At 44.3% G+C, this 27,890-nt stretch overlaps 2 protein-coding genes across 7 annotated transcripts in view; one reads left to right on the plus strand and one right to left on the minus strand.

Annotated features, from left to right (window-relative positions):
* Positions 1-4,130: 4,130 nt before the first annotated feature.
* Prickle1 (prickle planar cell polarity protein 1) lies at positions 4,131-16,576 on the plus strand. Its single transcript, XM_028752158.1, has 7 exons — positions 4,131-4,299; positions 5,978-6,091; positions 6,785-6,922; positions 7,390-7,593; positions 10,554-10,740; positions 11,739-12,602; positions 14,363-16,576. The coding sequence occupies exons 1-7, from the start codon at positions 4,168-4,170 to the stop codon at positions 15,217-15,219; spliced, it is 2,496 nt and encodes an 831-aa protein (XP_028607991.1). The 5' UTR covers positions 4,131-4,167; the 3' UTR covers positions 15,220-16,576.
* A 7,033-nt stretch (positions 16,577-23,609) lies between these two features.
* Pphln1 (periphilin 1) overlaps positions 23,610-27,890 on the minus strand; it is a 90,929-nt gene continuing 86,648 nt past the window's right edge. For all 6 annotated transcript variants that reach the window (XM_028752166.1, XM_028752169.1, XM_028752168.1 and 3 more), the window contains one exon: positions 23,610-26,504. In XM_028752166.1, the coding sequence (XP_028607999.1) occupies positions 26,310-26,504 (195 nt within the window). In that variant the 3' untranslated portion in view covers positions 23,610-26,309. The remainder of the gene's footprint in view (positions 26,505-27,890) is intronic.

The raw sequence follows: 27,890 nt of genomic DNA on the forward strand, positions 1-27,890 counted from the left end.
CCTCAGTGTCAAGGGTAAAGTCTCCTGCCTGGCAGGTACAGTTCTTGGCAGTCTGATCAGGTACCATTCTTTGGGAGAATCTGTTTTCTAGGAATACCGTCTTCTGCACCGCTGCCTCTGGAACTTTCTTTCCTGTTGCTGACATAGAAAAAAAAATGCTCTAGAGCAGCAGTTCCCTCAACCTGTGGGTCACGTCAGACACTTTGCATATCAGATGTTTATGTTACAATTCATAACAGTCGTAAAACGACAGTTATGAAGTATCAACAAAATAATTTTACGGTTAGGGGTCACCACGGCTTGAGAAACTGTTATTAAAGGGTTGCAGCATTAGGAAGGCTGAGAACCACTTCCCTAGAGAAACAAAGGCAGAGACTGAGTTGTACATCTAAAAGTCAGTCAGAACACAACCCCTTAGCTGTCCCAAGTAGAATAGAAAGGAAAGTGATGGCCAATGAGCAAACTTAGCAGAGAGAAAACAAAAATAAAGAGCTGCCATCTGGGTTGACTGATACCTTCAAGTCCTGAATGTCTTCAGTGACTCCTGTGCTGACAGAGGGGCACAGGTCCTCACTGTAACACAGTTTGTACTTTCAAGATTCCCCTAATTTACAAAATACTGAAAGCGACAGATTTTTAAAGATTTCAAAATCGTTGGTCATGGACTAAAGGGTAAGGCTACTTACTAATGGACAACCATAGTGGAAATCAAAACATGACCACACCCAGCTTGGGGATGGTGGCACACGCCTCTGATCCCAATCCCAACCCTCAGGATTGCAAAGGCAGGTAGATCTCTGTGAGTTTAAGTTCAGGTCAATTTAGTCTACAGGGTGAGTTCCAGGACAGCTCCAGCTACCTAGCAAGACTTTGTTTTGAAAACAACAGAAAACAAACAAAAACCATGACAACCAGGAGAAAAGCACCTGCAGGAAACTTGAACTAGCACATGAAAGGTCAAAAGACTAGACTCTGGGCTTCTGCTCCTACACTGGGGTGACCCCAGCCTATCCTCATTCCAGGAGAACAGCGGGTTTCTAGGTCATCCAGCTGGATTCTATCTGCTGTTTCTGGAATTCTGAAACGTGGGCACTTTTCCCTATGCTCAAAAGTCGCCAGCCACAGGCTCAGTCCAATGAATTACACACAGGCTGCCATGAAAGAAACAAGGGGCATACACAGTAGAATTTGTAACCATTCCTCTCACATTGGCTGTATCTGCTTAAAATCTGGGCTCCTAATGGGTTATCACTTACCTTCTTAATTTTGTTTTTTAAAATTTTAGGTAGTTGGGTGTTTTGCCCGTGTGTATGTATGTCTGTACATCATGTGTCTCTGCCTGGTTCCCAGATGCTCTCTTGACAATTATATGATGATGGAGATGTCATACAGCTGCGGGCTGGTGTGTGTGTGTGGTTCTTTTTAAATGGTGAAGGCGCTAGCTAGATTTCAAGAAAGAGGGATGAGAAAAGACAAAGGAAGGAGGCATGGAAGTGTTAACACTTCCTGAGGCTCAGGCTGGATGGATCACTCCCGAGATAATCCCTGAAAAAGTATACCAACTCTGCCAACTTCCAGCTTTCTTCTCACCCAGATGGGTCTGGTTCTAAGGCCCCTTAACTCCATGACACTGGGCAACTGGCCCTAAGGCTCAGTATGTGTTGAGTGAGACATCTCCCAGGTTACATTGCTTCATAGTGCATTTAAATGATGTATTGCTAACGGTAGCAGGTATGGTGTCCACACCACCTGTAAAAGTGGAAGCTAACATTCGGATGAAAGTGACTCTTTTGTTTTCCTAGAATTGTGGTACCGTTTATGTTGTCAAAAAAGAAGTCTCGGGCTGGAGAGATGGCTCAGCGGTTAAGAGCACTGACTGCTCTTCCAGAGGTCCTGAGTTCAATTCCCAGCAAACACATGGTGGCTCACAACCATCTGATGTCCTCTTCTGGTGTGTCTGAAGTCAGGGACAGTGTACTCATATACATAAAATAAATAAATCTTAAAAAAAAAAAAAAGGAAGAAGTCTCCAGAGTAGTTTATTGAAAGGCTGGAATGAACCAGTGAGAGTTTGTAGTTTAAAATGAGGTCACTGTATCCAAGTGACTAGTTGTGGAGGATGGTGGCATGTCACATGATTCACCTCCGTCAGGATAGTGACGCACTCCACATTGTCAGAGAGTACAGCTGTAAAAAGGAATTCAGATCTTTGTTTTAGGGAAGAAACATGGTCTGTCATAATTTGCAGAGCTCTTGTTTTGTTTTAGTTTTGAAAATAGAGTAACACTTAATCTTTAGATTCTTTTTTAATATTTATATTCGGTTATTTTCCTCCCACCCCAGCCCCAGCCAGGTTTGGCAACAGACAAATGTTCCTATTTCAAAATTCAGGTTAAATTGCATTGAAAGTACCAGTTTTCCTGGTGGGAGCCCATGAGTTACTAATTAAAGTCTTAATCCCTCGCCCTTTTCCTTTGACACATGGGGGCAGATCTTTCAGGGAAAAAGGGAAAAAGACCCAAGCTGTCTTCTGACTTTCATTAACACATCCCCTTTTATTGAGGGGGTGGAGAAATGCACCTCTGTTTAGAGTCTTCCCTAAGACGGGAATTGTCTGCACCTGTGTGCCATGACTGGGTCAGAAGGTGACAGCCTTGCCGCCATGGGGTCGGAAATGAGGCTGCCTTCCCTTCTGCTGGGGGGGGGGGGGGGATGAAAGCCCAGTTTACTGGCTGAGGCGGTATCTTGCTGAGTCACCGTTTCTCCTGCAGGAATGACTCCAGCCAGGAGGCAGGTGCTCTCTTAGCTCTGACCCTTTGTGAGCTGTTCTAAAGTGTGAAGTTTAAAATGTCCTTGGCTATTTTGCTAGCCGTGACTCCTTCCGGCCCCACCACTAAGTATTGAGTGTTGCACTGAGAGAATTGCTGAAACATCATTTTACCTGGGGCTGGGATTGGTTAGGCTTTCAAGTCAGAGGCTTTAACTCTTGTACAAGAGTCATTTGCCATCCTTGAGCCCTCTCTCTGTAAAGTGAATAGATCCGACTAATCACAATTTTTTAAAAAATTATTAATTTTTACCTTACATGCATTGGTGTTTTGAGGTGCCAGATCTCTGGAACGTGATCTCTATAAATGTGGGATGCCATGTGGGTGCTTCTACAAGAGCAGCCAGCTCTCTGGCCCCCAGCACACTCCTTCATATCAAAATAGATCAAGAGCAAAACATTTAAAGGAAACTGGAGTCTTGAAGGTTCTTGTTTTCGTTCCTAGTGCCTCATGTTTGAGGGATGATTTTTTTAAGAACTAGAAGACAAAGGGATAACAAGCTAACAAAGCTGACATCTCAGCCTCAGGACCACTCCTTGACACCTTTAGTGCCCTTTCTCTGAGACAGCTTTCTTATTTAGAGATTTAACACCTTACTTTGACCAGTAGTGGGCTGGTTCCATTTCACACTCAATAAGCACTCCTAAATGTTGCTTGATAATGAGATTAAACTATCAAGTCACCAAGCTGGACCAGTGGGGACCTGGCACTGTATCCTGTATTCCTTTACTGTTTGTTGAGGGGATTCACTGACTGACTGCTTGGCCTGTGCGTAAAGTTTGATGTAAGGGATTAGAAGTTTAAACTGTGTGGTTTGCTTCAGGGATATGCTCTCAGCTGTCTGTGCTGCCCCAATTGGAAAACTTGTTTAGGAAATGTGGGGAACTTTCTCAGGGTCTCTGCAGCCAGCTTTCTGGGTGAGGCGGAGAGCCCAGTTCCCAGCCCTTCTGTCTAAACTCTTACTCCTCAGAGGATCTCATGTGTAGGTAACTTAGTCAAGCAGAACCATTTCCTTCCCAAGTAAACCATGAGCAAGAGGCATCTTTTAAAGGCAACTGAGAACACTAAGCTTGGTAGCCTGTTTTTTTGTTTTGTTTGTTTTTTGTTTTTTTGTACTAAGCTGGTTAAGGGGGTCACTTCCTGACTGTTTGGCACTGGGGCTTGAAGTTAGCGAATCCAGGCATTTGCTGACTTTCTCTGAGCCCATCAGTATGTAAACCTTATTAACTAGAAGCTCTTGGTAGAGAAGCATTTTTTTTTAACACTTTGTATCTTCTGTGTCACCCACAGCAACCGTCTTTGGATGTCCTGTGACTGAGAAGCCAGGGTTTTCATTATTATGCCTTTGGAGATGGAGCCCAAAATGAGCAAACTGGCCTTCGGGTGCCAGAGAAGCTCCACGTCAGACGATGATTCCGGTTGTGCCCTCGAAGAGTATGCCTGGGTCCCACCCGGCCTCAGGCCCGAGCAGGTAGGAAGCAAGCTGTCTCTTTTGATTTGCTTTCCAGGGTAGTGTGGACCTCTCTTCTCTCTGGATGGCTTTGCTTTCTAAGGTCTGGTTTGGTTTCAGTAGAAGCTTCCTGTCTTCCTGCTTCTGCTGTGGTGACTAATGCAAACGCAGGGCACCACAGGTGTTCCTGATAGGACTTTCACAAGTCATTCTTTAGGGAAGAGATCCTGATTTGTATTTTTTTTTTTTTTTTTAGTGGTAGGGGGTGGGGAGGGGTATTTATCTTTCAAAATGGGGCCTCACTGTGTAGTCCTGGCTTGCCTCCAGCTCACAGAACTCAAGAGATCCACCTTCCTCCACCTCCCAAGTGCTGAAATTAAAGGTGTGTGCCACTATTACATGTTTCAAAGCTTCAATAAGAAAGGGAAATAAAAGACCACCTCCAGGCAAGTTCTCCACAATGTTCCTCTGAGGAAGAGGGGTGTGGCCAATAAATGTGGCCTTTGATAAGTCCTTTTCCCCGTTTTAAAGATGAGAATGATCTATTTTTATTTCCCCAATATCCTTATGATGAGGTTATTAAAAACTATTGGTAGATCTTGTACAGGCCAAATTATCCTTCAAAAATAGAAGATGCAACCATTTCCATGCCTGATTTTGAGTTACCGTTTTTGGGAGGTGGAAAGGAACTCCTTTTGAGATAGGGCTGGAGAGATGGCTCAGCAGTTGAGAGCACTGAATGCTCTTCCAGAGGTCCCAAGTTCAAGTCCCAGCAACCACATGGTGGCTCAGAACCATTTGTAATGGGATCTGATGTCCTCTTCTGGTATGTCTGAAGACAGCAACAGTGTACTGTGTGTGTGTATAAAGAGAGAGAGATAGAGAGAGAGAGAGAGAGAGAGAGAGAGAGAGAGGATATCCTTATACATTCAAGACCCAGTGTATAAGTGGCTAAGTAACAGTAAAGTAACAGACAAGCTTCTTGGACAATCCAGGAAGGGAAGGTATGCTAGTGTAACAGTTAGGGAAGTGGAGTTTGACAAACTGTTTTGTGGAGAGGACCCCTTACATCTTTGGATGGTATGTGTTTATAGACTTGCTGCTTGCAGACAAGTCCCAGGTCCCTAATCTTTCTTTACTTGAATTAATGCCTTTGGTTCCATCTCAGCAATGCAGGGTCCTGCTGTTTTCACCAAGGGAACAAAGTAGCTAAGATCAGCTCAGCATCCCCCTCCTCCTGCTTCCTTGGGGAAGGTGAAGCTGGATACTGTAGATACCGGAGATGCTGGAGAGAACCGTATAGAAGTCAGAGAGAAAATTGAGTCTGTTTGTGTAGAGGGGCCAGGTGTTGGATCTTGTCACACAGCCTGTGTGGTCATTCAGAGAATTCACCCAGCACTATCCCTTGATCCCTCAGCTGACCTTTGCAAGATTGGAGAAGAGTCACCCATAAATGTGCACATTTGATTGCGCATAATTTATGGCACCCTTAATTGTCACTACAAATTGCATTCCTGAGGAGCAATTTAGCAGCTGGATGCTAGTGCATGCTAGCAGATGCAGGTTTGCACCGCTGCTGAGTTGGCTCAGCTGGTCCCCTCATTAGCTGCAGGAGGCCAAGCCCTGTAAGGAGGGAAGGGTAAAGACAGGCGGCTCAGCCCTTCCTCCTGTGTTCTCATGATGGCTTCTGCTTCCACAGATCCAGCTTTACTTCGCATGCTTGCCAGAGGAAAAGGTTCCTTATGTTAACAGCCCTGGAGAGAAGCACCGGATTAAACAGCTTCTGTACCAGTTGCCTCCACACGATAACGAGGTAAAGTCACAGGAAGAATGCTAATTAGTAAAAAATAATAATAAATAAATAAACAGTAAACATCAAGGGGCCTTTCTGAAATGCCAGCTCTCCACTGGCTAGGCCTCTCTTAAAATGCACCCTAAAAATACAGCTTTTCTTTCTTTCATTTTATCTTTTTTTAAAGAGAAGAGAGAAAAGAGCACCATAGTACCACACAAGTTGTTTCTGATAATGTTTTCAGCCACCCACCAATTATCAGGAGCTTTCCTTCCATGTGCAGGGTAGGCACCTCAGGGTATTTCAGCATTGAAGACCTGAGTGCCTGTAGAATGTGGACTGAGAACAGTCAGTTTCAGTCTTCTGAGGAAGGTGGTATCTTCCTACAATCAGTTGACATTTAAAAAAGAATAAACCACACCTATCCTGTCAGATAGTGTGCCCCCTTTCTAAAGACTGAGGTGCATTTTACTTTTTTGGTTTTTGAGACAGGGTCTACAGATCTGGATCTGTAGACCAGGCTGGCTTCGAACTCCTAAAGATCTACAGGTGTCTAGGTCACGGGTACTGGGATGTGTGTCACGACTTCCAGCCATGCCATGTTATAAATGAGGGTTGGAGGCAGAGCAGCTAGGCTTCCTGTTTGACTTCTTGGTAATGAAGACCTGTAAGGACAGCCTTCCGTCACACACGTCCGTTCTGTCTCCTGTGAAGGTACGGTACTGCCAGTCTTTAAGCGAAGAAGAGAAAAAGGAGCTGCAAGTGTTCAGTGCTCAGAGGAAGAAAGAGGCTCTTGGAAGAGGAACCATTAAACTCTTGTCCAGAGCAGTGATGCATGCAGTGTGTGAACAGGTAGGCCCTTTCTAGAGTGAGGGTTGGTGGGAGTGGTGGTGGTGGGGGGTGACCCAGAGAGGTGTGCATCCATGCCAGCCATGGACGCACACCCTAAAAACTTCTGTCTGTGAGTGACCACAGGAGTCAGTCTTTTTGAATGAAACTGTGTCTTGCAGGGGAGAAACCCTGTAGTTAAAACATGATATAATGAAGACATTTTGACCCCCTACTAATGGTTCTCAGTAAGAACCGCACCCCACAGGAAAGCCTCTATGAATAGAAATCAGCTCACACACACTGGACAGAGCTGGAAAGAGTGGCTGAGTAAGGTGTATCGAAGGTGGGATAGCCATTTAATCACCAGCAGGAGTAGACAGAAATTAAAGCTGTCCTAACGAACCCGCGGTTTATTTTCAAGTGGGACAAGCTGAAAATCCAGTAATTTAGGTGAAGGACCATTTTTAACTTCAAGTCTTTGTTTTTAGTGCGGGTTGCAGATGAACGGAGGGGAGGTCGCAGTGTTTGCCTCCCGTGCGGGTCCTGGAGTATGCTGGCATCCGTCCTGCTTTGTCTGCTTCACATGTAATGAACTACTGGTCGACCTCATCTATTTCTATCAGGATGGAAAAATCCACTGTGGCAGGCACCACGCCGAACTGCTCAAACCTCGGTGCTCAGCCTGTGATGAGGTAAAAAAAAAAAAAAGACTGGTCACCCCTTAATGATGGAAAAATAAGCCAATGGCCAATATTCCACACTGTTCCCAACAAAGAAAAATATGTGGCTCTCCTGCTTCTGTTCTGTATGGATATTTTTAAGATAAAGCTGCCCATTCTCACTGGAATTCTATGTAGCTAAAAAAGAGGGCAGCAGGTGCTTTTGCTTGCCCGTGATGCTGTCTCTGAAATGCAAGGGGGGAAAAAAAAACTTTGGACGAGAATATGCAGAATATGATCTTTTGTTTCACAAACACAGGAAGGAAAAATTTCAATGTAGTAGATATGTTGCATACAGTCAGCAAAGATATGGATAGATAGACTGGCTCAGTAGAGAGCAAGACAGATGACTGTGTAAAAGGCATTTCTTCCTTTTACTTTATTATTATTAAGTTTTTGGTATTTTTGAAATGGTCCTGTGAGGCTAAGCAGGTTTCAAACTTAAATTCCCTATCCTCCTGCCTCTACCTTCCTAGAATTGGGATAATAGATACAAACCATGATGTCTACCAAGCTTCTTATTTTAAAGTAACTTTAAGTTAGGGAAAAGTTGACAAGATACTGTAGAGAGCTCCTGGTGATAGCATCTTCCATCACCTTGGGGTGTGTCTTAGGGTTTTACTGCTGTGAACAGATACCATGACCAAGGCAACTCTTATAAGGACAGCATTTAACTGGGGCTGACTCACAAGTTCAGTCCATTATCATCAAGATGGGAGCATGGCAGCATCCAGGCAGGCATGGTACAGAAAGAGCTGAGAGTTCTACATCTTCATCTGAAGGCTGCTAGCAGAATACTGACTTCCAGGCAGCTAGGATGAGGCTCTGAAAGCCCACACCCACAGTGATACACCTACTCCAACAAGCCCACACCTCCTGTGCAACTCCCTGGGCCAAACATATACAAACCATCACAAGGTGGATAGAAAAAGCAAGAACTACCATTCGTGTAAGAGCAGGACTTATACCAATGGGCTCTATTTAGATTTCCTTTTCCGTGTTTGGAGGCATCGGTGCGTTTATTTAGTCATGATGCTCAGAGGGAATGTGATCCAACAAGGGTTAAAGATGAAGTAAGGCTTAAAATTAAGTTTAGAAGTTAAGGATATATGAGCCTTAAAAGAGGTGGGAGCCTCCTGTAGCCCAGGTTAGATGCAGGAGTCTCCTGTAGCCCAGGTTGGATGCAGGAGTCTCCTGTAGCCCATGTTGGCTTCAGACTCATGTAGGGAATGACCTTGACCCTCTAATCCTCCTGCTTTAACTTCCCAGGTCATCTTCTGGGTCCTTCTAGTATCCCAAGATGCAGTCCAGGGTTCCTCGCTGTATCTTCTCCATCTTCTTCAGCCTGGGACAGAAAGCTTATACGCCCACACAGATATTTCTTCAATGCAATCTAAGAATTTTAAAGTCCTTAGTGTGCAGGTGGACCCATGGTGTCAGATGAAGCATTTCCTGCACAACTGTTCACACAATCACAGAACCACTGTAGCTCTGTGCACAGCCCACAGGCCTTTACTTCAATTAAAACATACAGAAACCAAAAGGTACATGACGGCTAGCGTGTGCCTTGCCAGATGCTGCTGCCAAAATCTTCCTCAGGAACAGTGTGACAAATGAATTCTTCCTCCATGAAGAAATGTTCTTTCTTCATGTTTAAGCAAACATTTATGTAGTTTACCTTTCCAACACTGTTGGTTTATATTCATGTAGATAAGTCTTGGTCAGTGAAATGAAAACACGGAATGAAGCCAATACTAATCTGTAGCTATCTATAAGAGACACACATACACATTTCATAGCAGAGGTGACTGTTTCTCACATGACGAACACCAGGAGTAAAACACAATATAACTAAGTCAGTGGGTCAGACCGTTTATGATTACAAAGTTATATGCTCTCCACATGGTGGTCGTGCACACTTTCAATTCCAGCACTCAGAAGGCAGAGGCAGATGGATCTCAGAATTCCAGGCCAGCCTGGTCTACAAAGAGAGTTCCAGGACAGCCAGGGCTATATAGCGAAGCCCTGTCTTGAAAAAAAAAATAATAAAGCAATAAGTTCTTCAGACCAGCACAAACCAAACAAGTAGAAAAGTAGGGTTAACAAGGGAAGGGTTGAAAATTAGAGCAATGATAGAACATACTAGAACAAGCTAACCTTCTAAATCAAAGACCCCTGTCAACATGAAGCTGTCCTTCACTCTTTACACTTTTCCTTATAAAAGTTCAGAGCTTGCAGTTGAAGGCTTTGAATGCAAACACGCACAGCTTGGAGTTGGACTTCCCTTGCCCAGACCTTACTTTCTTTCCGTTGACACTGCTGATGTATAGGCGTTCACACCAGCCTCTCTCATTCTGCACACCGTCACCCAACTCTGTCCTCAACCAGTCTCTTGTTTCTAAGTCCTGGGAGCAAGAGCTTTTCCATGCCTGTCTGGGTCCATGTCAGGGTGCCCTGTCAATGTGTCAGCCTCCTGTTCCGTCAGGGCTCACCCCACCCCATGTACCATTTCCTCTGTCTTCTCCTCTCCTCACTCTTGGGTCTCGTCCAGCCAGCCATATTTGTTCAGCACATACCCCAAAGAAGCCAGTGCCATGTAGTTGGGCAGAGATGTGGTGTGTGCTTTGTTCCACTACCAGGACACAGCCATTTTATAGCAAGATACACACACACACACACACACACACACACACACACACACTCACTCTCTCTCCTCACCTCCTCCTTTCCTGGATGACTTAAGAGGATTACAGCCACCACAAAGGCTACCTCCATCAAGAATGTCACCACCAAGTGAATACCTGAGACAGCACCTGCTCCAGGGCCTTTGTGCTCAGATCTGAGAGCCAGTGCCAGCTGTGCAGGGTGGAGCTTTGTCACTGAGATGGTACATGCTGATCCTCCATCCCGTGGTCCTGTGTTTCTTTCCAAAGATCATTTTTGCTGATGAGTGCACAGAAGCCGAGGGTCGACACTGGCACATGAAGCATTTCTGCTGCCTTGAGTGTGAAACTGTCCTGGGAGGGCAGAGATACATCATGAAGGACGGCCGCCCCTTCTGCTGTGGCTGCTTCGAGTCCCTCTATGCCGAGTACTGCGAAACCTGTGGGGAGCATATTGGTAAGTGTTGCTCCCACCCACGCCGTCTGCCCCGTCACACAGCCATCTGTGATTACCCACACGGCCTTGTATCTTTAACGTTTGTGAAAATTAAGGTATAACTCACACATACTGGAATACATGGCCCTTCAGTGATTGTCAGGTGAATACTGGATTCTGATTATTCAGAGCAGCAATCACAGAATCAGTGAATGCCAAGCGAACTGTGATTCTGGGGAAGCTCACAGATAAAGTTCCCATGAGCCTCTGGGGAGTTTCCTTTTTCTTTTGGGTGGGGTAGGGTGTTGTTGGGGGGAGGGAGGTGCTGGGGCTGAAGCCCAGGGAACTGCATGTATTAGAAAGGCCCTGGTCACACCATTTTTATCAGTCTTGTGTGTTTGAAACATTTCATTGAAAACGTTACTGGCAAGTCAATGCTGAGCTCTTAGCAACAGCAGGTGGCTCATGGTTAGAATTTATGTAATGCTTGTATTTGCATGTGTGTAGAATCACTAGACAGCACTTCAACATTATGCTCCAAGCCTTTCAATAGCAAAAGTATTGACAAAAAAGGCACAGAAGTCCTCGCACTGAACACATCCATGCAGGATACCTGATTCCTGTATGTGTGGTAAGACCAAACGGTGCCTCAGTGAGGAACATATTGGTCAATTTAAATCTTCATCGCTCTGCGTATCTGTTGATGGCCGTGTTATGACTATCCATTTGGGGATTAGAAAGTTTTTTGAAGAGATACATTGAAAAACGTATTATCTGCAAGATAAGGAAGGTTAACTGAGCATATGTAATTCATACCTGACCAAGGCAGCACAGACCCAGATGTGTGGGGTACACCTGCAGCTCCAGTACTCAGAGTCAACCCTGGGTTCATGGATGTCTGGGACCACACAGCGAGACCTTGCCTTAAAACAAAGCCTGGAATGTTCCCATTACCCACAATTCCCTCCTGGTCATACCTTTGCACAGACCATAACTGTTTTCCTATCCTTTAAAAACAGGTGTGGACCATGCACAGATGACTTATGACGGGCAACACTGGCATGCCACCGAGGCCTGCTTTTCCTGTGCGCAGTGTAAGGCCTCTTTGCTGGGATGCCCCTTCCTCCCAAAACAAGGTCAAATTTACTGCTCCAAGACCTGCAGCCTAGGGGAAGACATCCACGCCTCTGACTCCTCTGACTCTGCCTTCCAGTCGGCCCGATCGAGAGACTCTCGGAGAAGCGTGAGGATGGGCAGAAGCAGCCGCTCCGCAGACCAGTGCAGACAGTCTCTTCTCCTGTCCCCCGCCCTGAACTACAAGTTCCCAGGTCTTTCTGGCAACGCTGATGACACCCTTTCTCGGAAGCTGGATGATGTGAGTCTTTCCAGGCAGGGAGCAGGTTTTGCTAACGAGGAATTCTGGAAAGCCAGAGTAGATCAGGAAGCCTCCGAGGACCCCGAAGAATGGGCTGAGCATGAAGATTACATGACACAGCTTCTCCTCAAGTTCGGCGATAAGAATCTCTTCCAGCAGCAGCCCAGTGAGATGGATATGAGAACCAGCGAGCACTGGATACCTGACAACATGGTTACAAATAAGCCTGAGGTAAAGCCGAATCACCAGAGCCTCGCAAGTAAAAAGTATCAGTCTGATATGTATTGGGCCCAGTCCCAAGACGGGCTGGGTGACTCTGCCTACGGCAGCCATCCAGGCCCTGCCAGCAGCCGAAGGCTACAAGAGTTAGATCTGGACCATGGTGCTGTAGGGTATAATCACGACCAAACCCAGTGGTATGAAGACTCCCTGGAGTGTCTATCTGACTTGAAACCAGAGCAGAGTGTCCGGGATTCGATGGATTCTTTGGCATTGTCCAACATCACTGGTATGTCATCCAAGGGTTGTGGTGTGTTTGTAAAAACGGGCACTAAAAGGTTGATACACTAGTTACAACTGAGTGCCAGTAGGGGGCATATTATTTAAGACTCTGGACTAATGCAGGTGGTTTCATTTGCATGCCACAAGATAGTAAAACAGATGCGTCTTGTATTTCATTACATATGTATAAACATTCTGAACATAGCCTGAAAACCGATTTGGATAAGGGAATCTATGTCTGGATTATTGGTAAGATATTCTGTATTTAGATGATACCAAATGCATTTTAAGATATGAAAAGTAGGTTGAGTGTGTTATAAGATTTTTTTAACTCTTAAAAGTAAAAATTTCTGGATTTCCCTTTGGCAAAAGAGAACCAAAAAAAAAAAAAAAACAACTTATTTTTCCCCACATTATAGTTTGTGCTTTAAGCTGGACAGTAGTGGTACATGCCTTTAATCCCAGCACTTGGGAGGCAGAGGTAGGCAGATCTCTGCAAATCCAAGACCAGCATGGTCTACAGAGTGAATTTCAAGACAGACAGGGCTACACAGTGAAACCCTGTCTTGAAAAAAAACAGATAGATAAGCCGGGCAGTGGTGGCACACGCCTTTAATCTCAGCACTTGGGAGGCATAGGCAGGTGGATTTCTGAGTTTGAGGCCAGCCTGATCTACAGAGTGAGTTCCAGGACAGCCCGGGCTACACAGAGAAACCCTGTCTCAAAAAAACAAAAACAACAACAACAACAACAAAAAAAAAACAGATAGATAGGTAGGTAGGTAGACAAACAGAGACAGACAGACAGGGACAGTAGTACCAGCTTGTTATATTCCTATAATACAACCAGGAAAGAGCCATGTGCTGTCTGCTGCCAGAGTAGTTTGTGCAGAAAGAAGAGACACTGCTCCATCCTAGCTCCTGGCCTGTGAGACATGAATCTTACTGTAGAGGGGAGTCTAGGAAGCAGGGTGGGTGAGACTGCCTGCCAGGCCCCACATGTGAAACGCAGGTGACATTCAGAAGTACAGCAGGCCCTTTGCGTGTATACGGCCCTTCATTTAACCCCCAGTGCTGAAAGCTAAAAACTGAGGACGTTAGAGGCTGATGGTCCTTGGGAATAAGGGACTGAGAAACCGGCTGTCTTTAAAAAGCAGGGAGTTACAGCCTTTCCAGTAGCCCTCTGTCCTGGCTCCATAGTTATTTGAGTAACTGGGGTCCTCGATTTTGGTTTAGAAGTAAGAGCAGTCTGGAAGTAGTGTATTTTAAAGACTGAAGTAGGATAATTGACATGATGCAGGCCTGAGGCTGGCAAGCCTTCTCCTCTCAAGGGCTTCATTGCACTTTTTTGGCCAGGCCATATCATTTCAGTTCAAGCTACTCAGTTCTGCCACTGGGGGAAGCAGCCCCAGACAGCATCTGGGCAGATGTGTTCTGGTGTGACTACATAGAGCAGGCTGCTGACCTCAGTCTAAGCTGAAGAAGACCACCCACCCTGAAGGGGTTCTGTTAACAAATAGATGGACAGCTTCTGTTGTGAATAGGTGCTCCTTCCTGCTGCTTATGGCTTGTGCTAGAACAGTCCTTCAGTTCCCTGGTAGCTTTAACAAGATTCCTATTTCTCGGTTGGTAAACAATACACAGTGCCTTAATCAAATGATTAAGTAGGCACCTTTCCTTCCTTGAAATGCTTCTGGATTACATTTAACAGCTCTGAGAATGTTAGGACTTGTGAGAATCTCACATTGCCTTTTGGGTTCTGTTGCAGGGGCATCAGTGGATGGAGAAAGCAAGCCAAGACCGTCATTATACTCTCTCCAAAACTTTGAGGAGATAGAGGCGGAGGATTGTGAGAAAATGAGCAATATGGGAACTCTGAATTCTTCCATGCTGCACAGGAGTGCAGAGTCCTTAAAAAGTCTGAATTCAGAGCTGTGCCCAGAAAAAATTATACCCGAGGAAAAACCAGTACACCTGCCGGTACTCAGAAGATCCAAGTCTCAGTCCCGACCACAGCAGGTCAAGTTTTCAGATGACGTCATTGACAACGGAAGCTATGACATTGAAATCCGGCAGCCTCCAATGAGCGAACGGACTCGAAGACGAGTGTATCACTTTGAAGAGAGGGGATCCAGGCCTCACCACCATCGCCACCGGAGAAGTAGAAAGTCACGGTCCGACAATGCCCTGAACCTGGTCACAGAAAGGAAGTACTCCGCCAAGGACAGACTTCGGCTCTACACCCCTGATAACTATGAGAAATTCATACAGAATAAAGGCGCCCGGGAGCTCCAAGCATACATGCAGAATGCCAACCTCTACGGCCAGTATGCTCACGCCACGTCTGATTATGCCCTGCAGAACCCAGGAATGAACCGGTTTCTGGGGCTCTACGGGGACGACGATGATTCCTGGTGTTCATCCTCTACTTCTTCCTCCGACTCGGAAGAAGAAGGGTATTTCCTTGGACAGCCTATCCCTCAGCCTCGGCCACAGAGATTCACTTACTATACGGATGACCTTTCTAGTCCAGCGTCTGCACTGCCCACCCCACAGTTTAATCAGAGGACAACTAAATCCAAGAAGAAAAAGGGACACAAGGGCAAAAACTGTATCATTTCTTAACCAAGTAGACATGGAGATTCTTCGTTTAAAACTTAGTCATTTAGCCTGGACTTTGACCTTTTATTCATCCTAGGAAAGTCGCTAAAATAGTATAAAGTGCTTTCTTTGGCCCATGTAAATGAGAGCCCCACTGTGTTTACAGTCAGGTTAACACACAAAAGGGGTGGTTTCTCCAGTCTCGGTGCCACAGTAACAGTCTTGTGCCCGAGAACACTCCAGAAACTGCTGGCAGGTGATTGGACAGAGCGCGTTAGAAGATGGATAGCCACCTTTGTAAGCAATAGTGCTTGTCGTTAATTCAGTCAGGTTGGCTCAGGTCCTGACTGGTGTCTTGTGAGGCATGCATGTCACCATGACGACCTAGCTAACACTGTGTGCTCCATTGTTGTAAGGCGAACCTGTTCTCCTTCAGCCCTTATTAGCCAGGTAAACATATTGTATTACTCCCAGCTACAGATCGAAAGGACTTGCTATTTATATGTAGTATTTCATAGACCTAAGTGTATTCCTAATTTAACGGTGCAAATATTAATGTATATACTGTACAGTTCAGATTTTAAAGCTGATATTTTTATATCCCTGAATTGCAAGATGTTTGTTACACTGCCGTGCTAGATTTGTTTAGGAAATCAGAAACAGCATCTAGGGATGAAATGACTGCCTGTATTTTAGTCAGGGCTTATAAGTTTAGACAGTCAATTTATATTGCTTATTGATGGAAAGTTGGTTTTTTTTCCCCCTTCAATATTAAAAAAGGCTCTGTATGCATGGTGGGGCTATGTACATACTTGGTACCAGGCCCTGTTAATCTCACAAGTGTTATTTATGGGTCAAGCTTTGTAAACTGTATAAATGTAAAAAAAAAATAACAAAAAACAAAAAACAAAAAAACAAAAAAACAAAACAAAACAAACCCCACACATACCTCTGGAGTATATGGTGAAACCAAGGAGAAGCTATCTGGGCATTCTTCCCTGGGCAGGGGGGAGTGTCTCAGCAGGTGATAACGCCCACACTAAGAGCTTTCTGTGGCCGTCTGTGTAGACTTACTATGTACAGAGAGGTTATTTCTTCTGCCCTTTTCCTTCCAACTTGTTGTTGGCCTTTAAAAGCAATTTTGAAAACTGGGTTCCCAGTTGCAGTTTTCTTTTAAGGTTTTTCAGGAAGAATGAACCACAGCACCCCCGAGTTCCTGAGGCTCTGGTTCAGTGGAGAGTCATGTTGGATTTGAACTAACGAGCGGGTAGTTTGGTCTGTGCTGTCCTTGCATTTACATCTTGATCCTAACTAAAGGTCCTGGTGTCATCCTGGGCCTTTCAGGGAGGTGTTTAATAAAGGCTTAATAAATGATAAACTACCTTTCCGAGTCTGAATCTTCCACTCTGTTCTGGTGCTCAGGCATGGTAAAGTCCGCAGTCTTCCTAAAAGACCTCTGTTGAACCCCAGACTTGAGGAACAGAAACTCTCTACTTAGGAAAACCAAAGAAAAGCTATCTAGCCTCAAAAGGGCCAGGCATGACTCCAGAAGGTAAACCTATGGACAAGCACCACCCAGTGTCCATCCCTGGAGAGAGCTAGGCCGGAAAGAGGCCCTTCAGAAAGGCTGCAATGGGGAGAGGGCCTTTTGCTCTGCAGCTGCACTGGCATTTCCAGGGTCCTGTACATTTCAAAAACGGGTCACTATGAAAGTGAAGAGTTAGCATGGCAGGAATCCTGCCAACAGAATCAAACACAAACACTGAAGCTTCCTGCCACTCCTCATCTCCATAAGTGACCAGTACTTATCCAGTTTCAGCACACTCTTCGAATGTTCCAAACACAGAGTATCTCTTAAGTCTCCTTGAGATGGGGGTGTAGCTCAGTGACAGTGTGGGCTCAGCGTGTACAAGGTCCTGAGATCAATCTCTAACAGAGAGGCAGTGAGCTCTATCCGGTGACTTGCTTTTCACTACCCCCACATGACTACAATTGGTTGTTTAACCTCACTGTGTAATAACTGTTCTGTTTGGGGGTACTCCACTATTCAAAAAGGCCTTTGGTGATATATCTGAATTTCCCCATATACATACAACAGTGGCATGTGTGTATACGCTGAGCAGAAAAATCACTGGGGAAAAAGTTACATATTGGCAGCTGATGAATGCCACCAGTTTTCCTTCAGAAGAGTCTCATGGTTCACCTGAGGAGAATGCACGTGGGCAGCTTTCTCAGAGGCAGCTGTAGCAGTCCTGATAAAGCACTAAACTTGCAGAAAAGGCCTGAACAGACCCAGTTAGAGTAAAGAGTATGCTGCTCAGTCACTGAATTCCAAAGTTTGATCCTAGATAAATAGCACTTGGGAGATGCATGCCTCTGATCGTACCATGGAGAGACAGATGCTGAAGACTATACAGTCTTCACCCGAGTCCTTATTCTGCTTACGGACAAGAACTGCATGTATATGTATCTGCTGTCTCCTGGTCCATGGTCTAATTCTGCAGTTAAAGTCAGGAGTAACAGAAGTAAAAGGAGATGCCACTTGCTGTCCCTCCCAGTAGATGGGAGCACATGACAAGAGCTGGAACGTGTACCCCGGACTGCCTGCTATAGCTCTGCTGTGTTATCAGGTCCAAACCAGTGTTTTCGGCTCCAAGGTGTTACAGGAAAGGCTACGAGCTGGCTTCTATGAGACTCCCCAGCTTCTAAACACTAACCGGAATGGTTCTGCAAAAAACTGTCCAGCCAGATGGATCTGCTGCCGGCCAGTTGCCATCTCCAGTCCTTAAGAGCTTTAGTAAGTTAGAGCTCTCTAAGGGAGGCCCAACACTAATAGCATTCATAGAAACATTTGCAGATGGACGAAAAAGGAAAGTTATCAGGAGTCTCCAAATCAGAATAAAAAAAGAAAGCACAGAAAAATACACATATACATACACACAACCAAAACACATAAAAGTACAAAACTAGAAGAGATAATATAAAAAACAAAATACCAAATAAGAGACACGAAAGAAACTAAATTTTCTCTCTGCAAGCGGATGTCAATTGGAGACAGCTTCTTGGTTTGGGATGGGGGCTTATGTGCACCCCCAGTCCCCATTGCTGGGACCCCTCTTGAATTGAACTTGTACAGACCCCCATGCATGAGGTCAATCTGAGTTCCTATGTGTGTCAGCCCTGCTATGTTTGGAAGGCACTGTGTCCCTGGTGCCTTCTTTCTTCACTGGCTCTTACAGTCTGTCTCCTCTTCCACAGAACTCACTGAGCCCTAAGGGATGAGGTGCCATGAAGACACCCCATAGAGGACTCTCTGCTCTAAAACTCTTTTGTTCTCTATGTGTTGTCCAGCTATGGGTCTCTGTGGTGGGATGAAGCATTCTTTGGGTATGTATATGCCTAAGAGTGGTACAGCTAGCTGCATTCTAAGACACATCTTTTCTCAGCTTCCTGAGGAACCATTACGCTGATTTTCCTAAGTTTGCACTCCCACTAGTAATGGATAAATGCTCTCCTTTCTCTATGTCCCCACCAGAATAAATTGTCACTTATCTTGTGCATCTGACCGGTGTGAGCTGAAATCTCAAAGTCGTCATGGTTTCTACTTCCCTGACAGCTAAGGGCATGGAACTTTTTAAAAGGGTTTTGCAGCTGCTGTTGTTTCATCTTTTTTGAGAACTCTCTGTTTGGATCGGTGCTTCATTTTTAAATTGGGTTGTTTTCTTGATGCCCATTCTTCTTAAGTTCTTTGTATATTAGAGATATCGGCCCTCTATCAGAAGTGTAACTGGTAAAAAAAATCTTTTCCCATTCTGAAGGCTGAATGATAGTGTCCTTTGCTGTTTTCAGTTTCATAAGCAATTTATTGATTGCTGGGAAGGGGCGTATCTTATGCTTCATTATATATTCAAGGTGGTGGTGTTCTACAAACTTTAGAATTTTAAAGGCCAACCTACTTTCTAGAATCATAACCCCCAACAACATACATGATATCTTTTTATCAAGATGAATATAGTTAGTTCCCTTATTGCTACAGTCTAGCACTCCTACCCAATGGGATGAGGGGACACCTAGAAGACGGTACACTCGGCACAGGCTGATCTCACAAGAATCAGGAGATCTGGGCTGGGAGACCTGCTTCACATCAGCCTCAGCTCTTTTCTGTAAGAATACCAGATCTCACAGGCTTCCCAGCAGCTTTAACTGCAAAGAGGGGTCCCCCATTTAGCATTCTGCTTTGCCTTGCAGATCTTTCAATTACCAACAGACCTCCCTGTCAGGACCAGTGGTCTTTTCTGAAGTAGCTCTCACAAGGAAGTCACATGAACCAAGTACACACAGATAGAGACAGAGACAGAGACAGAGAAATACACCAAAATATGATTTTTTTAAAAAAATGGCCTTACAACGTTACTAATTGTATATATGTGTATATATAATCCATCACACATAAACTGCCCATTAGCTACATATGCATGCCAACGAGCCACTATGTACACGTAGCAAGATTTGAACCAGTTGTAGATGACAACCAACTTTTTCTATTTTGTCTAACAATTCTGATCACAGACTGGAATGACACGGTTAGCCCTGGCTCTGACAGGTGCTAGCTGCAGCATCTTTGGGTATATTGTGACTTCTCTTGTCACTAACAGGAAAAACGACAATGAATTCCTCACTGGGTCTGGGTTTCACCCTCAGCACTGCAGGGAACAAAAAAGGCAAAGGATTACATGTGAAGAGTTTCACATGGAGAGAAATCACGTGTTAGCTGAGCCTTGATCACATATTGAAGTCGGGGTTAGCTGCTCCTTGGAGTTTGACAAACCTTCAACATAATAAACCTGGATACATTTGAAGCTATATTCAATATGATATAGTATATTCTATTCTATAAAAGTAGTGGAAAGGTCTTTTTTTTTTTCCTATTTAATGGAGAGAAAGCCCTTTAAAGTCTCAGACAATTGTAATAATAACAACCTAGAGTCAAACACCATCTTGTGTGGAAAAACCCAGAAGACAACATGCAGGTCCTGCTGGAACATGGTACATAGTCTGTCACTGTAGCATCTGTCATTGCCACATGTAGCTGAATGTGAAGTGATAATCTCAGAGCACTGGTGAAGCCTTTTATACCTTCAGTTCCTTCCCCTTAACCCAAGGTCAGTAAGGACACTGGCAATGTAGGACAGGTGTGATCTGCTCGGGCCACCATAAGTGAAGCTTTGGATGCCAGCTGACAAAGAACTTGAATGCAATAAAAAACTTCCATATCAAGTTGCCCCAAAGTCACATGCTTAAGGACATCTATTCTAACTTCACCCAGTGGCACAGCGCAGGGACTAAGGTTCCTTCTATCAGTGGCTTTGCAAAAAACGGGAAGGCTGCACACTGCTGGAGAATGGATAAAAAGGCAGAGACCCCCCCCCCAGTCCAGAACAGCACTTCCTCAGCAAAGAACTTAGTTCATCCACTTAATCACGAGCAGGGAGCAACTACAGTAGGAGTTATTAAGTACCCAGTCAGCCTTGGAAAGGTGGAGAGTATAAGCTTGTAACTTGCTTCACGCCTACCTGGAAGCTGCGCTTTCCTGCTTACTGAATAGGTCACCATAACATCAGCACTCTCAAGAGCTGGCAGACAGGGCACGAAAACCATGCAGCACCTGTAGTCTAAACCTTGGTCTGGCAAGCAGAACATGGCCTGTGCTCTCAAACAGCTCCAGCTCTGAAAACAACTGGATGAATGGCTGCCTATGGCACAGACTGCCACCCACCATGAATTCCCCCAAAGGAGCAGCCAAGGAACTGTCAGAGCCTACCTTGGAGGTTAGGATGATACAGCAAACCCTGGAGAGAAACTGACGTTGGTCTCAACTCTGGCAGAGTACAGCAGAGTTCTTCCTTAGGGGTATCTAGCTTTCAGCTCCATGAGGTTCAGGATCTGTGAATGGCTCTGGGCTAGGAAGCAGTTGACAGCTACGAGAAATCGATGAATTTTGGCAGTAACAGTATTCATGTAATTTCAAGTTCTGTCATAAGCAACAAGCTTGATGCAACATGCTCAACATTCTCCTCTAACCCACCTTTGCCTATAGAAAGGAGACAATATACTTACCCTTCAACTCCAATGACTATAGTTGGAGGGCTGGAGAGGTGGCTCAGTGGTTAAGAAAGAGTACTCAGTGCTCTATCAGAGGGCTAGAGTTTGGATCCCAAGACCTGTAGTGGACAGGTTAGGAGGAATACATGCTATTCTAGCTCTGGAGGATCTGACACACTTCTGGGACTCTGTGGGCAAACACAGGTACATACTCCTCCATCCGGAACATACGCACGCACACACACACACACACACACACACACACACACACACACATTTAGAAGAATAATCTATAGTTAGGACTGACTCCTCTAACAGAAGAGAGATCAAGAAGAAAACAATAAGCAAGTGTATTACCATTCACAGTGCTTTGCTCAGGAAGAATAACAATTCAAAGCAGCAGGGAATGGGTATTGATTGAGGAGCATTTCAACAAAGACACTGCAGAGTCAAGCTAAAGGAAAGCCATTCCAAACCTGAGAAGCGGAAAACGGTGAGAGTAACTTCAACGAGGAAAACACCACAAATCCGGAGCAAAGCTAATGTCTAGGGAGGTCACAGGCCCTAGTGGGAAACTCTCGTTGCTATTTTACTAAACGAAAATGCTCATCGATTTACCTCGTAAATCATATGGGACTGCCCGCAGATTGGCACCAGCGCCAGATTTGATCAGATGCTTCTTTCTGCGGGGGTCAGTGGTAAATGAATATACTCAGTCATGAGGTCACCCGAAGTCCACAGATTAGAGAAGAAGACGTAAGAACATGAGAGTCAAAGGATAGGGGGGCTGTTGTGACACCGTCTTCTAGGCATGCTACCCCCTCACGCAGCTCCGAATACCTGCAGAGACGCATATAGAGACGCAACAATCTGTCATGGAGTGCCGAGGGGCTCATGAGGGTCTCTCAAGATTAACAGGTAGTTTAGTGGTTGCAGGGGTTTTTTGTTGGTTGGTTGGTTGGTTGGTTGGTTGGTTTCGCTGGTATTGCCATTAATAAGGGGTCCATGCTCCTGTATATAACAAATTCTCATCTATACTTCTGTATAAAAGGGTAACCCCCACCCTTAAAAAAAAAAAACCCACAGGGAAGAACGAGGCAACCTGAGAAAGAGATCAGGACCACAGGGAGTAATGGGAGATGTATGAGATTAACATATGTATATGAAAAAAAATAAGGAAACTCTGTATTATAATTGCAAGCTAATTCGCATGAAGAAGGTCTGCTGTGGCGGACATCTCTGAGCTGACAAGCAAGCACTGAAGATAATGTATACCCAATTTTAGACAAGCAGAGCAGGAAAAAGGGTGAGAAGGGTGGGTTTTCTTGAAAGACCTTTTCTGTTCTTGGTTGGGGGATATCACTTTATTCAGAGGTTTCAGGTTCAAGGTCTCCCCATCACTAAGAGAGGCTTTCCCCTTCTGTCCCTTCCCTGTGCTTGTGCACACACGGGCCGAGCTCTGCATTCTGGGTCTTCAGCTTGAGTTCTTCAGTCTTGTTCCTTCACTCTTTCCATTGGACATAAAGTCATGATTATTACCATCAACTTTACTGGACTGAGAAGCACCTAGAAGATTATTAGAAAGGCATACTTCTGGATATCTGTGAAGCTCTTTCTCAAAAGGTGACATCAAGGGAGAAGACAGACCCTGAATGTGGTATTTGGAGGCTGAGAAGGAACAGGCCCACAGGGGTCAAATTCTTTCTTGCTCCTTCCCTCCATCTCTCCCACCTATCTCTCCCTCTGGCCTCCATGCTCTTCCTGACTAATACTACGGATCAAACACCTCTGCTCTGCTACAAGTTCCCCACCATGAAGTCATGCTTCACTACAGATCCAGAAACAGTGGAGCCCAGTAACTGAGGGCCTAAAATCAAGATAATAAAGAAATCCTGTCATAGCAAGGAAAACTGACTTTTGCCCATACAGGCACACACTAACCTTTCACTACTGCATTCCCTCCTTCTGAACTACTGATAACTCTCAGTCTGAATAAATCCTATTTCTCTAAGACCCAGGGGTCAAGTTTCACTTAAAGGTGAAGTCAGCTTTAGGCTGACAAGCACGAATCCCTACAGCATCCCAATCTGTGAAGCAGGACTGGTACAGAGAGCCAGCTCCACATGAGGCACTAGGAGAACTGGCTTCTGTAACATCAAAACTCCAGAAATCATGCAAGTTATAGTGCCTGAATCCTGCGCTTTCTAGCCGGGTGCTGAGAGGTGAACTGACTAGTAGAGTCATCATGCAGGCATAGATGAAAACACTTACATTTCAGTCAGAGGAACCGGAGAAAGTGAGGAGACAGTTCATTGCTTAGTATTGGATGCTTTATTTTTCATTTTACAGTATCTGCTTCCCCCATATTGATCATCAAGGCCTTATGGTGACACAATGAAAACTTACCGGCGAGTTACGTATGATGAAAAACAATGGCTAATTTACAAACATGTCTCTATAGAATCAAATGGTGAGGCAATGAAAACTTATCACATGGATTAGGTAAAATGAAAAACAATTGATAATTTACAAACATGTCTTTATAGAATAAAAAAACATTTTATAAAATACATATTCTAGTACATATGAATTTTAGATGTTAAAAGGCATGTTACAAGACAAAGACAAACAAAACATTTAACACTGTTGAGCCTAGCAGAACAACGCTGACGGTGAGCTGGAACTAGCTTCCAAAGCCGAGTGTGACTGGAGGGAAGATTACTGGCTGAACCTTCACTTAAATAATGTATTAGTAAGATTCGTTTTTCTAAAAATTGCTACCAAGCGAACAATTTATTTGCCTTGGTAGCTTCTCAAACTTTATAGCTATGGTTGTTAACAACTTGATTGAAAGAGCTGAGAATTAGTGGAAGGGAAAAAAGGAAACTAGCACGTGGCCTTACTGAAGTGACCAGCATTGGCCATCGCACGCACTCAGGAGGAATACGCTTATAAAAGGGCCGGGTAGAATCTCAAGGCCAAACGTAATTCCAAGCATTCGCACTTAGGGAACTTAAAAAAAAAAAAATGTCCTCAATTAGTGTTAAAATTTCAAAACAGCATAATAGAGATCTTCACACATCCATTGTCGGTATCATTAAGACTAATCATACTGCTATTTCCACTTTAAATATAATCTGTATGTGATTTAGGGGTATCTCTGCAGACCGGATCATAGAGGCCACTGGATGTAATGGCAAGCATTGGGGCTCACATCTGTATCTCAAGAAAGCTGAGGCAGGAATCCTAAGAGTTAAAGGCCAGGGCAGGAAAGTTTGAAGCCAGTCTAGGGTACACAGCAAGACCTTGTCTTGAATGAAATGAAAAAGAAAAAAAAAAAGAAACAAACAAACAAACAAAAAACCAAAAAGGCTCCTGAGCATAGTGGCACATAGGTTTAACACCAGCGCACGAGCGGGAGGTAAAGGCAGGAAGAGTTCTGTGAGTTTAAGGCTAGCCTGGTCTACAGAGATTTTCAGACTAGCTAGGGCTATACTATAAGACCCTGACTTAAAAAAAAAAAGTAGGTAATGGGATTGGGCAGTAATTAAAACAGTGATTTTAAAGGTGCCTAATGTCACAAATTATGTATTTTGCCTCCATGAACTACTGGAAGGGACCAGGAAGTGAGCAAAAGACCCTGATTGTCTCTGCACTTGTTCACTGGCTCACTCACAACATGCTGGAAGCTGTGATGGCCTGTTTCTTCTGAGGACACTTGTGAAGAGTGAGACCTCTAAGCCTACAGAACTGAGATCATGGAGATAAACAGAGTCATCTGTAGTAACTTAATCACAAGCATGAGTGCCTTGTCAGGTCCCCTCTTTGATACAATCTGGGCCTAAAACAAAATTTAAGTGCTCTGTATATTCTAATTTTTTATTATACCCACAAGAAGGGTTGCTGAGACAATAACTTAAAATTCATCTTGCATCTCAGATTGCCCTTCCTGTTAGTCTATAGTATTGTCTAGAGAACAGCAAGGAGCCTCCAGAGCACTTCACAGAAGAGAGGAACTAAGTTCACTGACCGGGAGATTTTGTTCTAACAGATCCTTACAGATTTTCAAGTGCTTTTTTTCTATATTGGATAAGAATTATTCTCAAGGCAAATATCATATGACAGCAAAGTTCTAATTCATTAAGACAACATGTTTTGACATCACCAACTCAAACGCTATTTCAAACAGTGCCACTATTGTATGCAACCTGGAATGATCAAATTAAACTCCTGAGACCAAATGATCGCCATCGTCAGCCTGTTTTGACCCACCAGCTCCGCACAATGACACAGAGACTTTTATTATTTATGAACACCTAGCCCTTATAGCTTAGACTTGTTCTCAACTAGCTCCTATAACTTAATTAAGCCACTTATTTTGGTCCACGTTTGTCACGTAGTCCATTATCTCTCATTCAGTCCCTGAAGGTCAGACTTCCTTTGTGTCTGGGTGGCAAATTCTCTGCACAAAACCTTCCCATAGTTCCTACCTCTGCCTTAATGTCCTGCTTTTCCGCTCCTGACCTATAGGCCATCAGTGCTTTATGAAACCAATCAGAAAGTAAGGGAGATGTTTACAAACTCTGATGAAGGCTGAGCAATTAGAATAATAATACAAAAGTCTCAACAGCACTCAGCACTCCGCTGAAATCAACAGCAGAACACAAAGAACTTTACAGGGTAACGAGATTATCCTAGAACATCATGGAAGACTGTGGAATATGAGCTAAATACAGAAAGCTGCTCTCCAGAACTGCTCTTTTTGAACATTAATAACTGAACATTATTTTTGGAGGGAGGAAGTGTATAAAGATAGAATAGAATAGTCTACACACAGGGGAAACCTTCTAATTAAGATACTTTAAAAGCTATTGTAGATGTTTTATTTAATTCTAGAAATGTGCTCAGCTATCATAAAGTATTTCTCTTCATCACAAAATAGTAAGGATTTACACAATCCAAGGAGAAAAAAAAAAATCTAAAAATTTTTTTTGACCTGGGCACTACTTCTTCTAAAAAGGGTCTCCAAAATCTTGAGTAGACTTATCGTACTCAGTAATGAAATGTTTGAGTTCTTCAACACAGCGCTCACCAATCTCATGTAAGTTCTGCCTCAATGCAAACTGGATCGACTTTTCTAATGAGGGATCTTTTTCAATCAGCATCTTCACCACCATCCCGAAAGTCTCACAGTCTTGTCGGTAAACCTAGGATGGGAAACACATTTTGGTTAGATGAGTGAGATTAATGAATCAAACACACGGCTGGCTGATGCTCCTGAAATCTGTAAGGAAGACACAGTAACACGGCTGAACGTCCCCAATGCCAGCACAGCCACTGATGAAACCAGCCTTGGAGATCAGCTCACAACTGACTAAGCATAGACAGACTCCATACAGGGCTTTACACTTGGGTTAGGTAAAGAAGGCAGAGACGAAAGAAAGGTGAACAAATCCCCACTCATTTGTTAAGAGAGGAAAGGCTGGTCAGATGTGCTGGCCACACATTTAATCCCAGTAGAGGCAGAAGGATCTCTGAGTTGAAGGCTAGTTTGGTCTACATAGCAAATTCGATGTCAGCCAGAACTACTACATAGTAAGACACTGTCTCAAAAAAAGAAGGGGGGGAGGGGCAGAGGAAGAAAAAAGTTTCTGGACTTTAGGATCTTTGAATCACAGCCAATCAACAAATTCAAAATTGTTTGGGTACAACAAAAAGCTGTCAGAATGTTGCGCATCTATCCAGGGAAGCACTTTGCTTGTAAATATTTAACCAAGGCCACCAAACAGGGTTAAGATCAAAACAAAAGATCGTGCACACAAAGATGTATGCACTACATCCATACATGTTGCGTGGTGTTTGTTTGTTTGTTTGTTTGTTTGAGACAGGGTTTCTCTGTGTAGTCCTGGCTGTCCTGGAACTCACTCTGTAGACCAGGCTGGCCTCAAACTCAGAAATCCGCCTGCCTCTGCCTCCCAAGTGCTGGGATTAAAGGTGTGCGCCACCCCCGCCCGGGCTGTGCTGCATGTTCTTTAATGAATACTCTTTTATTTCAAAGTATGTAAAGTTTATCCGTGGCAATTGGATATTTACTGCCCACTAAATGTATAGTTCCTCTACACTAAACGTGTGTGTATGTCTACACACACTGCGTATGGATGGATTTGTACACATGGATATATACATGTATGTACACACACTGCATGCAGATGAATCCGTACACACAGAGTAAGGTGGTCAGAGGACAGTTCTGTGGAACTGTTTCTCTTCTTCTGCCTTACATGGGTTCACAGAACTGAATTTCGGACGTCAATGTGTGCTCTATGCTTTGACTGCTTAAAAACAGCTATTTACGGGCTCAATGGAATTAGGTCGCTACATTTTACTACATTCGTTATCATGCTACTGAAATTAACTCACAAGGGAGGTGTGGTAGTGTGGGCTCACAAGGTCTGACAGCGTGCTATAAAACCATGCCATCAGTTTTAGGCCAACTTGAGCTATAGTATAGGTTCAAAGCCTGCCTGAGACCCAGACCCATAGCAAACAGGAAGGGAGGGAGGGAGGGAGGGAGGGAGGGAGGGAGGGAGGGA

The sequence above is a fragment of the Grammomys surdaster genome, unplaced genomic scaffold, assembly GCF_004785775.1.
Source record: "Grammomys surdaster isolate TR1022 unplaced genomic scaffold, NIH_TR_1.0 125878, whole genome shotgun sequence".
Taxonomy (NCBI): domain Eukaryota; kingdom Metazoa; phylum Chordata; class Mammalia; order Rodentia; family Muridae; genus Grammomys; species Grammomys surdaster.

Excerpts from the sequence above, each read along its gene's own strand:
- Prickle1 (XM_028752158.1), top strand. The coding sequence starts at position 4,168 with ATGCCTTTGGAGATGGAGCCCAAAATGAGCAAACTGGCCTTCGGGTGC. Across the intron at positions 6,092-6,784 it reads TGCCTCCACACGATAACGAG|GTACGGTACTGCCAGTCTTT; the intron begins GTAAAGTCACAG and ends TCTCCTGTGAAG. Across the intron at positions 6,923-7,389 it reads TGCATGCAGTGTGTGAACAG|TGCGGGTTGCAGATGAACGG; the intron begins GTAGGCCCTTTC and ends CTTTGTTTTTAG.